Genomic DNA, 14231 nt, shown 5'->3' with positions numbered 1-14231 from the left:
ATGAATAAATAAAATCTTTTAAAAAATAAATATGGGAGCAGTTATAAGGATAAGATTGTACCTTCAAGATCTATTGTTGATGTTACAGCAGTTTAGAGGCATTTTTCAGCTTTATTCAGGCATAGTTGACATAAAGTAAACTATGCATATTTAAATGTACAGTTATAGTTTTAACATATTTGTACATGCATGTGAAAACATCACGTAGGTCTAAGTAATGCACATTTCAATCACTCCCTCCTCAATTTCTTCTTGCCCCTTTGTACTTCATTTCCCCTCCCTGTGTCCCCCAGTCCCCTTGTCCCAGCACCCACTGCTCTGCTTTTTTTTTTTTTTAATTGAGTGAGAGGCAGGAGGCAGAGAGGCAGGGAGGCACGGATACACTCCCACATGCGCCTAGACCAGGATCCACCCAGCAAGCCCCCTGCAGGGCTATGCTCTGCCTATCTGGGACCGCTGCTCTGTTGCTTGGCAACTGAGCTATGTCAGCACCTGAGGTGAGGCCATGGAGCCATCCTCAGCACCTGGGGCCAAATTGCCCTAACTGTTGGAGCCATAGCTGTGGGAGGGGAGAAGAGAGAGAGAGAGAGATAAAGGGGAGGGGGAGGGGGAAAGAAGGAGATGTTCACTACTGTGTGCCCCGACTGGGAATCGAACCTGGTACTTCACACGCTGGGCTGGTGCTCTGCTGAGCCACCTGGCCAGGGCCTGCTTTTTCTCACTATTGATTAGTTTGCATTTTCTGGAATCATATAGTGAGTTCTTTTGTTTTATGGCTAATTTCAGTATAATTATCTTGTGACCATCCATGGTGTCGCTTGTATTAATAGTTAGTTCTTCTTGTTATTGCTGAGTAAGAAGTCCATTACATATACTTACAATTATATTGTATTACAGTTTGCCCATTTGCATGTTGATGGGCATTTGACAGTGTCCTATTTTGAATCATCTATGAATATTTGTATAGAGGTCTTTGTGTGGACATAGACATTTATTTCTCTTGGTTAAAAACCTAGGAATGAAATGGCTTTGTTATATGGTAGGTGTAAGTTTAACTTTCAAAGAAACTGCCAGTTTTACAAAGTGTTTGTACCATTTTATATTTTGTATTTCCACCAGAAGCATTTAAAATTTCTAGTTGCTATTTTAGAGTCACTTTTACATTCATAGACCATACTTTTTGAGGGTACAGGGAGATGCAAACAAGTTTTCTTCCCAAAACTTTAGGTAAACATTTCTATGGAGACGTTACGAAAATCTGGAGCTCTTTTTTAGTAACATGATCACTCATGTTTTCTTTAGTGTGAGAAATGGAAGAAAATATGTTCTTAACTTTGGATTTTATAAAAAGAGGAAATACTCTTGTATTTGTGGAGTTTGGTTTTCTAGGTGAGTGCTAAGATACAGCAGGTCCTCAGATAATGTGGTTTCCTTCAACACTGTTTTATTATAATTGCTGATAAACTGTTTACATCAATTAACTAGTGGTAACACTGTTTTCGTTATATATCATTTTGCTTCAAGTTTAAAATATTGACGATATTAAGTGAGGACTTAACTCTTCTGTGAATCAGACAGTTTTATAGCACTTAATATAATTGTATCAAGTTTATACAAGTAACTCTGGAAATCTCCTCTTATAAACTAGATTATATAAGAATTTTCTTTGAAAAATGCCCCAAGTCATCCATAAGATGCAGTGGTTAGACCTAACATCTCTCCCTACTTCTAAACACACTTACTTGTTCTTTTTTCCTCCAGCATTAGAAGAAACTAGTGTTTATTTGCTTGTCCCAATGAAGTAGTTAGCTTGCATTTAGGGCCTACATTTAATGAAAAATATGTAATTTAAAATACTAGAATTTCATTCAGCTTGGTGCATAAGGCATGTAGGAACTGATACAAATTGAGGGAATAGCAGATTGATATCTCCTGCCTACTCTGGGTCACAGGTATACATTTTATTGAGAGGAACGGTGAATGGAATGGCCTATACCACTTACATTATTTTTCTTTTTTTTGCTGTATGTACCTAAATAGTTGCATTCTGAAATTGAATGCACATATGATCTGCCTGCATTATAATATAACTACGGTAACAAGCTAAAGCTGAATGCAAATAGAGGTTATGTACATCTTAAGAGTAGGGTGGCTGATGGGAAGGTTTGTTAAGCTTTCCATGGCCCTTTTTAGCTTACTGTCGGAGATTAGTAAGGATAAGTAGCCATCAGCACCTACTCAGTGCTTCTTCCTTTTTCCTGCTCTATCAGGCGTCCCCAAACTACCCTGAGGCCATTTATCCAGCCCCCACTGCACTTCTGGAAGGGGCACCTCTTTCATTGGTGGTCAGTGAGAGGACCACTGTATTTGGCAGCCCTCCAATGGTCTGAGGGACAGTGAACTGGCCCCCTGTGTAAAAAGTTTGGAGACCCCTGATCCTAGATTGTCTGTTTTCTTCTCTTTGCTTGTGTTAGTTATCTTTACTCCTTTTTTATGTCCCCACCTCCTTGGTGTTTTCTCATATCTTTATCAGTAGTATACCTGTTTTCCCTTTAAAATACTACCAAAACTCATAAACATAAATTGGTACAATTATATTTTGTAGTTTTGTTGTGTATATAAGATAAACTACAAAGTGAGTTTAAAAATGATGGTTTACGCCTGACCAGGCGGTGGCGCAGTGGATAGAGTGTCGGACTGGGATGCAGAGGACCCGGGTTCAGGACCCTGAGGTCGCCAGCTTGAGTGTGGGCTCATCTGGTTTGAGAAAAAGCTCACCAGCTTGAACCCAAGGTCACTGGCTCCAGCAAGGGGTTACTCGGTCTGCTGAAGGCCCGCGGTCAAGGCACATATGAGAGAGCAATCAATGAACAACTAAGGTGTTGCAACATGCACTGAAAAACTAATGATTGATGCTTCTCATCTCTCTTCGTTCCTGTCTGTCCATCCCTGTCTATCCCTCTCTCTGACTCACTCTGTCTCTGTAAAAAATAAATAAATAAATAAAAATTAAAAAAAAAAAAACTTTAAAAAAAATGATGGTTTACTTTCATGAACTCTTTATCGACACGCCAAGTAAGTTCTGCATAAGACATTTTTAAAAACCCTGTAGTTGCCTAACTTGTAAGATGCGTTTTTTAGTTTTCATATTTTGCCAAGAGTTAATGGTGTGGATCTCTTTTACTAGACTGAGTAATTAAGAACTGATGAGACAGTTGTGGAATAGAAGAAAGTTTACTTAGTACCCCAGGTCCTGGTCTCCAGCCCAGCCCTGTCATTAATCTGCTCTGTTATCCTGGGCAAGTCACATTCTCATCTGTAATATGTGGGGAGTGGACTTGATGATCTTAAAAATTATAAAGAATTTCCTCTGGGACAGGGCAAGCAAACTTGTTAAAGAAGTTGTTTTTAAAAACATTTTTATCTTGTTATATAAGTTGTCCTTGAAAGTAATGGCTTTTCTAGAAATGATATATATAATTACTTTTGAATTTTGTATATCTCATCTGTTGCAGGATGCTTTAATCTGGATCCCAATAGAGTTTTGGATGTCATTTTAGAAGTGTTTGAATGCAGGCCAGAACATGATGACTTCTTTATATCTTTATTAGAATCTTACATGAGTATGTGTGAACCGCAAACACTGTGTCATATTCTTGGGTTCAAATTCAAGTTTTATCAGGTAAAAAAATGTTTGTGTGTATCTATATCTATATGTATCTATAGGTTAATTTCATGATTTTGTATGTGCTGTTTAATTTGAATTTTATTTGTAAATGATTGATTTCAGCTCAGCCATTCAGGCAGAGGAAATAGATAAATGGGTCGCTAACAATGAGATGCAGTAAGTACTGTATTAGTAATACGAATGATGTGATGTCAAAGCCTAGAGCCCTGGTCGGCAAACCGCGGCTCGCGAGCCACATGCAGCTCTTTAGCCCCTTGAGTGTGGCTCTTCCACAAAATACAACGTGCGGGCACTACCTCGGTAAGAAATGTACCTACCTATATAGTTTAAGTTGAAAACATTTGGCTCTCAAAAGAAATTTCAGTCGTTGTACTGTTGATATTTGGCTCTGTTGACTAGTGAGTTTGCCGACCACTGGCCTAGAGAAAAGCATAATAATTTTTTTTGTATTAAGAGAGATGGAGTCAGGGAAGACTTTATAGATGTAAACTTTTTAAACCTGGTCCTTGAAGGATGAGGAGTTTGTTGAGAGTTGTCATGTGTGGAAGTAAAAAATAGTGTAAGAGTGAAGATGTGACAGTGTGAATGTACATAATAGATTGAAGAAATGGTATATAGTCAAATGTGGTGGGATTGTAAGGTGTGGGGAAAGAAGGGACAGGAAGTGAAGTTGGAAAGGTAGGTGTACATTTTATTTTCAAGGGCCTTGAATACTGTGTTGAGTTACAGTTTTATTGCATAGATAGTGACCATTGGAAAATATTTACTTAAAGTACTACAATAGTTATCTATGCCTCTGGTTATTTCTCTTTCAATCCATCTTTCATGTTATTACTACCGTTATATTCTAAAAGAGATCTAATTGACACACTGTTTAAACTTTGCTTGCAGGGTGAAATTCAAACTTCTAAACATAGCAGAAAAGGCTGTTCACAATATACCCCCATTTTTTCTTTCCAGCCTCATATTTAGTGATTTTCCCCCCTCAAATCTGATGTTCTAACCATATTAAATTACTACTAGCCATTTCCTGAATTTAGAGAAAGACCTTTGTTTCCATGTAGCTCCTTATAACTAGAAAATTATTCTTACACAACCCTCTCACCTGTCCTTTCTTTCTTAATCTTGTGACCTTCTATTTATTTCTTAAGATCAAGTGCTACCTTCTCTATAAAGTCTTGGCTGATGCTTCACCCATGCAGGATTAGTCATTTCTGGATGTCTGTTTTTATAAAACTTGACACAGACTTCTAGCACTTATCAGGTTGTATTAGAATAAACTATGTCTACTTTGCAGATTGTGAGTCATTTAGAGCAGGGTCTATGTTTTACTAATTTCTCTGTATTAATTTACTGCTTATTCTACAGGAAATGCTCATTAATTGTAAATGAGTGGTCTATCTTTTGATAGCATGGAGGATTTTAATGTATTAAGGCCTCTGTTAGCCTTTTGGTATAGTTTTCTTACTTTGTCTACTTGCTTGGGGTACTAAGTTAGTTAAGAAATATTTATTGAGTGTTTTGATATGCTATTTGCTTTGCTAGGCACTGAGGATTCTCTGGTGAAGCATATCTATTCCTGTCCTCTGGAGCTCAAGTTTCAGATAGTAATTTGATTTCTTTATTTTATTTTATTAATTTTATCCCAATTTTTTTATTGTGATAAAATGCCTGTAACATACAGTTTGCTACCTTAGTCTTTCTAAAATGTACATTTCAGTGGCTTGCCCTTTGACCCAGCCATCCCACTTATAGGAATATATCCCAAGGACACCATATCACCGACTGAAAAAAAGAAATGCACCCCCATGTTTATGGCAGCATTGTTCACAATAGTGAAGATCTGGAAACAGCCCAAGTGTCCGTCAGTGGACGAGTGGATTAAAAAGCTGTGGTACATATATACAATGGAATACTATGGGGCTATTAAAAAGTAATTTGATTTCTTTTGGGATTTTCAAATGATTAAACCACCTACTGCCTCTGCTTACCTTTTATTTTTCACAATCTAGGGTGCTCCAGAATAGAAATCAGATCAGAACTTGAAAGCATATAGATTTTTGGTGCCCAACAAGACACATGGTAGGGTTTTGGGGCAAGGTTACTTCACCTTTGTTCAAAAATTAGTGATGGCAGTTGTTCTTGTTTCTACAAGATGCCAGGGAGTCCACTCTAGTACAGGGAAGGAAAAGTTCAAGTATTTCATCCTATTTTAAGAGGTACCATGACACTCTGGCTGGTTGGCTAAGTGGTAGAGCAGTGACCTTGTGTGTGGAAGTCCCGGGTCAGGGCACACAGGAGAAGCAACTATCTGCTTTTCCAACCCTCCCCCTCCCCGGTTTTCTCTTTCTGTCTCTCTTGCTCTTCCCCTCCCCCAGCCATGGCTTGATTGGTTCGAGCAAGTTGGCCCCAGGCACTGAGGGACGGCTCCATGGTCCCTCAGGTGCTAATATAGCTTGGTTGCCGAGCAGTGGAGCCATGGCTCCAGATGGGCAGAACATTGCCTGGTAGGGGGTTTGCCAGGTGGATCCTGGTGGGGCCACATGAGGGAGTCTGTCTCTCTGCCTCCCCACCTATCATTTACTAATTAAAGAAAAAGGCACCATGATAGTTTTGGCTTTTAGAACATGAAACCAACTGCTAAAGTGAAAGGGTAACTGAAATTTAACTTGGACATGATTAATTAGAATATAGGTTATGGCTTTGGAGACTCTGTTTCAGAGAATAATGCAGTGAGCAATAATGACCTCTATGGCATAACATCAAGTATTGTTAGTTGAATGGGAGATTTAGAATTAAAATTTTTATGTGAAAATATTCCTCATAATAGTAACACTTTTTGAGCTGAATTAAAATATTCCTGGGGGTTAACAATGTTGGAATAAGTTGGAATAATCCTTTTTAAAATAGATAATGGACCCTTTTTATTATATAAGAGATACCCAACCAAGAAACATTTGATTTAGAAATAACCTATTATTTGAAAGAGTAACCTTCACGTTGTTCTGTGTAACCTTGCCTTATTTCTATTGCCTGAACTATCTTGTGAGAATCTTTAGTCTTAAGGACCACTAAGGACAGGAGGAGAAAGGTCAGAGATTTTACGTAATTAGTGGTCTGGGAGGTAAAGGAAGGAAAGCCATAGAAATCAAGGGCCACTTTGAGAATATAACCCTGGTAATTGGCTCCTAGGTCTGTATGATCACCCTGTATGTTAGTCCCTTGCCTTACTCCACCCTTCCCTCTGTATATTACTACCTGATAATATATGTTCATTCCTCCTGCCTGCAACCTGTATTTTCACCAATTGGGACTTATTTGGGTTAAAAGGCTGTGTCACTGCTTTTCCTCCCCTTAATACTAGGCAAAATTAATTATTTCTGCTATGAAGTCGGTGAGAGTGATTTTATTGTAGTTTCAACCTGTGTTTAGCTATACTGGATGCTTTGTCTTATAAGGGTCATTAAGGGATGTAACAGTTTTAGAGCATATGATCATTTTGGAAAATTGGGCAGGCATAACTATCTGCTTGATTCCTCTAACAAGGATTGATGTGATAGGGCAGTGGTCGGCAAACTTGTTAGTCAACAGAGTCAAATATCAACAGTACAACGATTGAAATTTCTTTTGAGAGCCAAATGTTTTAAACTTAAACTATATAGGTAGGTACATTCCTTATTGAGGTAGCGCCTGCATGTGGTATTTTGTGGAAGAGCCACACTCAAAGGGCCAAAGAGCTGCATATGGCTCGTGAGCTGTGGTTTGCCGACCAGGGTGATTGGGTATTTAGACAGCATTAGAGGTAGCACAATGGACAGGCAGAAGAGGACAAAGTATAAGGGAACCAAAAAACAAACTTAGCTGGAGTTGTCTTGCCACAGGAAAGAGGAAGGAGATGATGGCTCTCACCCATATTACAGCTCCTTGATTTGTGGATTCAAAATAGAATAGTTGTAGTAATAGTGGTACCATGGTTAGGTGCTGTTATAACCCAACTTCATTTTTTTAAATTTTTATTTATTCATTTTTAGAGAGGAGAGAGAGAGGGAGAGAGAGAGACAGAGAGGGAGAGAAAGGAGAGAGAGACAGAGAGAGATATAAGGGGGGAGGAGCTGGAAGCATCAACTCCCATATGTGCCTTGACCAGGCAAGCCCAGGGTTTCGAACCGGCGACCTCAGCATTTCCAGGTCGATGCTTTATCCACTGCGCCACCACAGGTCAGGCCATAACCCAACTTCATTTAAGAAATATTGATTGAGCACATTTTATGTGTTAGTTAATGTTCTAGCTACTGAGGCTATATCTGTAAACAAAGAGAAATTCTTGCCTTCATGATGCTACCATTCTTTTTTTTATTTTTTAAGTGAGAAGAGGGGAGATAGAGAGACAGACTTCTGGATGTGCCCCAATTGGCAACCCCCATGTGGGGCCGATGCTTGAATGAACCGAGCTATCCTCAGTGCCTAAGGCTGATCCTCAGACTAACTGAGCTATCCTTAGTACCTGGAGCCAATGTTCAAACCAACCGAGCTACTGGCTTTGAGAGGGGCTGAGGGAGAAAGAAGGGGAAGAGGGAGGGGAAGAGAAGTGGATGGTTGCTTCTTATATGTGCCTTGACTAGGGATCAAACCCAGTATGCCGGACCGACGCTCTATCCACTGAGCAATCTAGCCAGGGCCAACGCTAACATTTTAGTAAATTATATGGCATGTTAGAAGTTGGTAAGTGAGATGGGGCAAAAGAAAAAAAGAAATAGAGCAGGATAAGGAAGATTGGGGGTGCTGGAGTTACAGGTTGCAATTTTAAATAGAATAGTGGGAATAGACCTCACTGAGAAGATGAAATTTAAACAAATGAAAGATATGAGGGTGTAAACTGTACAGATATCTGGAGAAGAATCTTCAGGCCAAGAGAACACCCATTGCAAAGAAAGTCCTTAAGGTGTAAGCATGTTGATGCATTGAAGAACAGCAAGGAGGCCAGTGTGGCTGGGTCACAGTGATTGAGTGGGAGAGCAGTAGGAGATGAGGTCAAAGAGGAGGGATGAGATCGCACAGAGCTAGTGCAAAGTTTTTGACCTTGATGCTTGGGTGAAGCCAGTGAAAGATTCTAAGTAGGAGAGTATATGATCTGACTTAGTTTTTTAATTTTGCTTCTCTTTATTTTTTTTACTTTATTATGAACATTTTTAAACACATAGGAAAGAGTGTTTAATGAACTAGATACGCATAAGCTGATCACCTAAAAGTAAGCTTATTAACATGTTGGTATACTTTTTGGGATGTATTAATTTATGTTACAGATATCATGAACTTTTACTCATATGTTAATTTGTACTTTTTTAAAGGGCATTTTTCTGTTTAACCATGATGTCAATTTCATACCTAACTAGATTACTATCATATAATAAACACACACCATATTCATGTTTCCCACATTGCCCCCCAAATGCATTTTACAACTATTTTGGTTTAAAGATGATTCAATCAAAGACCACACATTGTATTTGATTGTTAGGATTCTTTTAATTTAGAATAGTATCTCCCCTTCCTTGAATGGCATTGACTTGTTGAAGAAACCATTCCCATAGAAGATTCTTTGAAATTATTTAGTCTTTTCAAGGTTGGGTTAATTTGTTCTTTGTCCTGTCTTTCTTATATACTTGTAGTTAGGTCTAAAGGCTTGATTTGACTATGTTCAAGTAAAATATTTAATGACAAAAATACTAGATACGCATTATGTTTTATATAGTATAACCTCCAATATCTGTCAGACTTTTAATGTTCCAGTTAATTGATGACATTTTATCCCTCTATTTTACAGTGATATTTTCTCCCTTGTCAGTAGCAGGTTATCTGCAGGTTGACACTTCGGCAGCATGTGAACACCACTTTTTCATTTACATTATTATATTAAGTGGTTTGGAGTACATGGATAATCCTTTCCTGTGTCAGTTATTTCTTGAAGCTTTCGAATTCTTTGTTTACTGATTTTATCATGCTTCTACATTTATTACCTGTCATTCTTCTATAAAGGAGAGCTGTCCCTTATTAATTTGGACTTTCTGGTTACCTTGAAATAGTTACTACTGGAAAGGCAGGACACATGCTTTAACTTTTTCTTATTAATTACTAGCCATTTAAAAAAGTATTTAGAAAATTAACTAACAGCTTGGCATTGATCTATAAGAGTTCTTAGGTTTCATTAGCATTTGATATAGCATTTGAACTGTTGATTATGTTATATACCCATCACCCAAAGTCAAATCATTTTCCGTCACCTTATATTTGTCCCTAATTACTAGCTATTAAAGTGAAGTTTTTGAGTAGCCACCTCTGATGGTGACATGATTGGTGTGTATGTGAGAGAGACAAGAGAGATTGTGCATTTGTATTTTGTCTTAGGTTTTTAAAGAATTGATATAGTTATGGTGCCAGTGGGAGTTGATGAGATTGTAAATGTATTTTCGTGGTAGAGCCAATAGTATTTACGGATGGATTAGATACAGAATGTAAGAGAGTAGACTTAAGGATATTTTGGATCCAGCAGCTAAAAAAGATGGTGTTATCATCAACTGAGATAGGGCAAATTTCAGGTAAAATGGATTTGGAGTGTTTTTGATAGAAATTAGGAATTAAGTTTTGGACATATTAAGTTTGAGATGTTTGTTAGGTATCCAAGTGAACATGTTGAGCAAATAACTAGATGTATGGATCTGGTGTTCTAGAGAAAGGACTGGGCTAGAATAGAAACATGGGTGTCAAAAGTGTGTAGACAATATATAAAGTTGTAATACTGGATGAAATAATCAGGGCTTGGCTATAGAGAGACAGGAGAGGAGATCCAAGGGCTGAACCTTGGGGCACTTCTATGTCAGAGGGCCTGGGAGGAGGGGAGGAACATATGAGGTAAGAAGACAACAAGGAAAATAATGGAATTTTGGAAAGCTAATGGAAGAAGGAATGATCAGTTCTCTGGTAGGTCATTTAAGATGAGGACTAAAAATAATCATTGGATTTATCAGCAGGGAGGTCCAAAATAGCCATTTTGGTAGAGTTCGGTTAATGTTAAGAGAATTGGGAGAGTGGAATTGGAGACAGTGAGAATAGACAACTCTATAAAGGAGTTGCTACAAAGACAATGACAAATGGGGTGGTAACTGGTAGGGGAAGTAAGCTTGAGAGGTTTTTTTTTTAAGATGGGAGAGAGAAACATTTGTATGCTAGTTGGATTGACTGAGTAAAAAGGAGGAAAACTGGTGATGTAGGGGAGAGAAAAAATTACACTGGGGAACAATTTTTTTTTCATTTTGTGTTGAATGAGGTTTTAGAACTGTTTCTATATACTTCTGCATCGCTGATTCCAAATCTGATATCTGTTTTTTGGTGCATGCTCGAGTTTTTATGCAATTTTAATTTCTTTTTGTTACAGTTAATGGCATGCATTGGTTTTTAAATTGGAGTTAAAGGGCAACAACTCTTGGATTGAACATAACCACAAGACAATGTTTTAAAAACATCACTTTTACATAATTGTAGTTGTTTTTAAATGTAAAAAATTATTATCTGATAAAAACACCCTCTGATTTTGTTTTAAGATTGAGTCATGGCTTCTTCGATTAGGCGTACATGTAAGAATAGTCCTTCTGTTATATATGTGGCTGTTATACATTTCAACATCAAAGGCGCAATATTTCATCATTTGTGACATGTGCATATATTGGCTATTTTCAAGTTCCCCTTGGCGATCAAGACAAGAATTGGGCTCTTCATATTGTGTGTCATAATTTTGAGGAAATGCTTCATGACTGGACAAAAGGAAAATGCAAAGGAATGACTTTTGGTATTCCCATGGTTTGGCGTGAACCTAAGTACCACAGCAGTGACTGTTATTTCTGTCTGATCCATACAAAGGGCATTGGCAAGAAAAAATGACATATGATCGCATATCCTAATACTCCTTCAGCGATACGACCTATCCCACACTCTGAGACATTCCCGGTTCCAGTTTTCAATTTTATTTCTTCTAAGGGCGAAGAAAGTGAACATGGTGATCAAGTGTATTTTGATAAGATATATGAGGAAATGGTTATAGAATCTGAAGGGTCTTCTTCTGATGCCAAGCAGTCATTAACCTCTTAGCAGTTTAGCCAAACCAAATTGAATGACTTAGTAAGAGATTTGGGCCTGTCAAAGAAAACAGCTGAGTTATTAGCCTCCAGGCTTAAGAAAAGAATGTACTTCACCGGTCAGCTAAAGTATCCCATTTCAGGAAGCGTGAACAAATTTTTGTGGACTTTATTTCCGAAGACAAACCCTTTGTTTACTGTCATGATATCAGTAGCCTTCTCAGCCAGCTAGGTGTTACCACTTACAGTCCAACAGAATGGCGGCTATTTCTTGACAGCCCTAAACGGAGTCTGAAATGTGTTCTTCTACACAACAGTAATGTTTATGCAGTGGTTCCAATTGGTTTTTCAACTCATCTGCGAGAAGATTATAATGACATAAAAATTGTCCTCAACTTTCTGAAGTATTAGGACCATAACTGGATCATTTGTGTGGATCTTTAAATGATTAATTTCCTGCTAGGACAACAGAGAGGTTTCACGAAGTATCCTTGCTTTCTGTGTTTGTGGGACAGCCGAGCTTGGGAGAAACACTGGACACAGAAGGAGTGGCTGAAACGTGAAGCTCTGGAAGTAGGGATGCAAAATATTGTGAATGAACCTGTAGTTAATCAAGACAGGATCATTTTTCCCCCACTTCACATCGAACTTGGCTTAATGTAGCAGTTTGTTCAGGCTTTGAATAGAGAAAGTGAATGCTTTCAACATATTGTCTCTGCTTTTCCTGCCTCGTCTTTTGAGAAGATAAAAGCAGGTTTATTCGATGGACCTCAAATTTGAACCCTCATATGTGACGAAGAATTTACCAGGAAGATGAATAAGGAGGAGAAAACAGCATGGCAGTCTTTTGTGGCAGTTACAAAAAACTTCCTTGGCAACAAAAAAGCAGAAAACTATGAACTTCTGGTTCAAAGGATGCTGTTGGCTTTCCGCGACATTGGATGTAACATGAGCGTTAAGATTCACTTCCTGAACAGTCACCTTGATAAGTTTCCTGAAAATCTTGGAGCTGTTAGTGATGAGCAGACTACTGCTGGAGCATCAAATGAGATTGTCCTCAACAAGTACACAAACGCAAAAGCTAGAAACGCAAATTTTTACCTGAATATAATTTAAATAAGTTTTGTGCAAATTTTATGATTAAAATAAGTGTTTTACTATGTTCTATTTTGAAATTGTAGACAAAATCCGGAGCAATCATCTTTTAGTGTATTAGTGTATTTACTGCATTATATAAATTATTATATTTTCACAAAGGTGATGCCCAAGAAGACATTCCTACTTCATTATGTTAAACTAAATGTTGCAGATTTTACAATAAGATGAAAACCTAAAATCTTGAATTGCAAAAAACCCTGTAGCTTACAGAGAAAAACTAATGTCAGATTTGAGATCAACACACTCGAATTAGGTAAGAACAAGTGTTTTTGTAGATGCAACAAAAATTTTGTTCCCCATTGTTATTGGAGTAGTGTTCTTTTTGTTTTGTTTTAATTTTTTGTAAGAAAAAGAGAGAGAGAGAGAGAGAGAGAGAGAGAGAGAGAGAAACAGACAGGAAGGGAGAGATAAGAATCATGAACTCATAGTTGTGGCACCTTAGTTGTTCATTGATTGCTTTCTTATATGTTCCTTGACTGGGGGTCTACCACAGAACAAGTGACCTTGGGCTTAAGCCAGTGACCTTGGGTTTTAAGCTAGCGGCCTTTGGGCTCAAGCCAGCAAACATGGGGTCATGTCTGTGATCCCATGCTCAAGCTGGCGACTCTGCACTCAAGCTGGTGAGCCTGCAGTCAAGCCAGGAGCCCGCGCACAAGCCTACGACCTCGGTGTTTCGAACCTGGGTCCTCCACCTCCCAGGTCGATGCTCCATCTACTGTGCCACCACCTGGTCAGACTAGAGTAGTGTTCTTGAGAAGGAAAGAGAGATATAATTTATGGTATAAGTGCATGCATTGACTTTAAATAGGAGTATAGAGGATTCATCTATGATAGTGGATGAAAAGGCATTATATGTAGGTATAGTTGTTGGTATGTAAGTAGATATGATGGTGAGAATTTATAAAAGTCCTATTGATTGCTCTAATTTTCTCACTGAAATACAGAACAAGGTTATCAGCTGAGAGAGAGAATGAGAGAGGAGATATTGGAGGTTAGGAGAAAAGGTAGGAAATAGTTATGTAAGACAGCGGGAGAATGAACGGGCAATGGAAATAGAGTGTGATTCGCCAGCAGCATTAAGGACTGACTTGAGGGTGGATGCGTGAAATTGGCATTTTGGAGGGTTTGTAGCTATTGGTAATATTTAAGTTTAGGATATGGAATGAATGGCTGAGATGGGTAGAGGAGAAGTATTTTGGAAGAGAAGGAACCATAGGACAGCAAGATGGAAGTATCATTTACATGCATATAAAACT

The 14231-nt window shown here is 38.2% G+C and overlaps 1 protein-coding gene across 10 annotated transcripts in view; it reads left to right on the top strand.

The window, feature by feature from the left end:
- THOC2 (THO complex subunit 2) overlaps window positions 1-14231 on the top strand; it is a 142624-nt gene that overhangs the window by 55048 nt on the left and 73345 nt on the right. For all 10 annotated transcript variants that reach the window (XM_066357651.1, XM_066357648.1, XM_066357653.1 and 7 more), the window contains exon 8: window positions 3516-3682. In XM_066357651.1, coding sequence (XP_066213748.1) covers window positions 3516-3682 — 167 coding nt within the window. The remainder of the gene's footprint in view (window positions 1-3515; window positions 3683-14231) is intronic.

The sequence above is a fragment of the Saccopteryx leptura genome, chromosome X (genome assembly GCF_036850995.1).
Source record: "Saccopteryx leptura isolate mSacLep1 chromosome X, mSacLep1_pri_phased_curated, whole genome shotgun sequence".
Classification (NCBI taxonomy): Eukaryota; Metazoa; Chordata; class Mammalia; order Chiroptera; family Emballonuridae; genus Saccopteryx; species Saccopteryx leptura.
The sequence above is the reverse complement of the archived record's forward strand: the minus strand, read 5'-3'. Positions and strand labels throughout refer to the sequence as shown.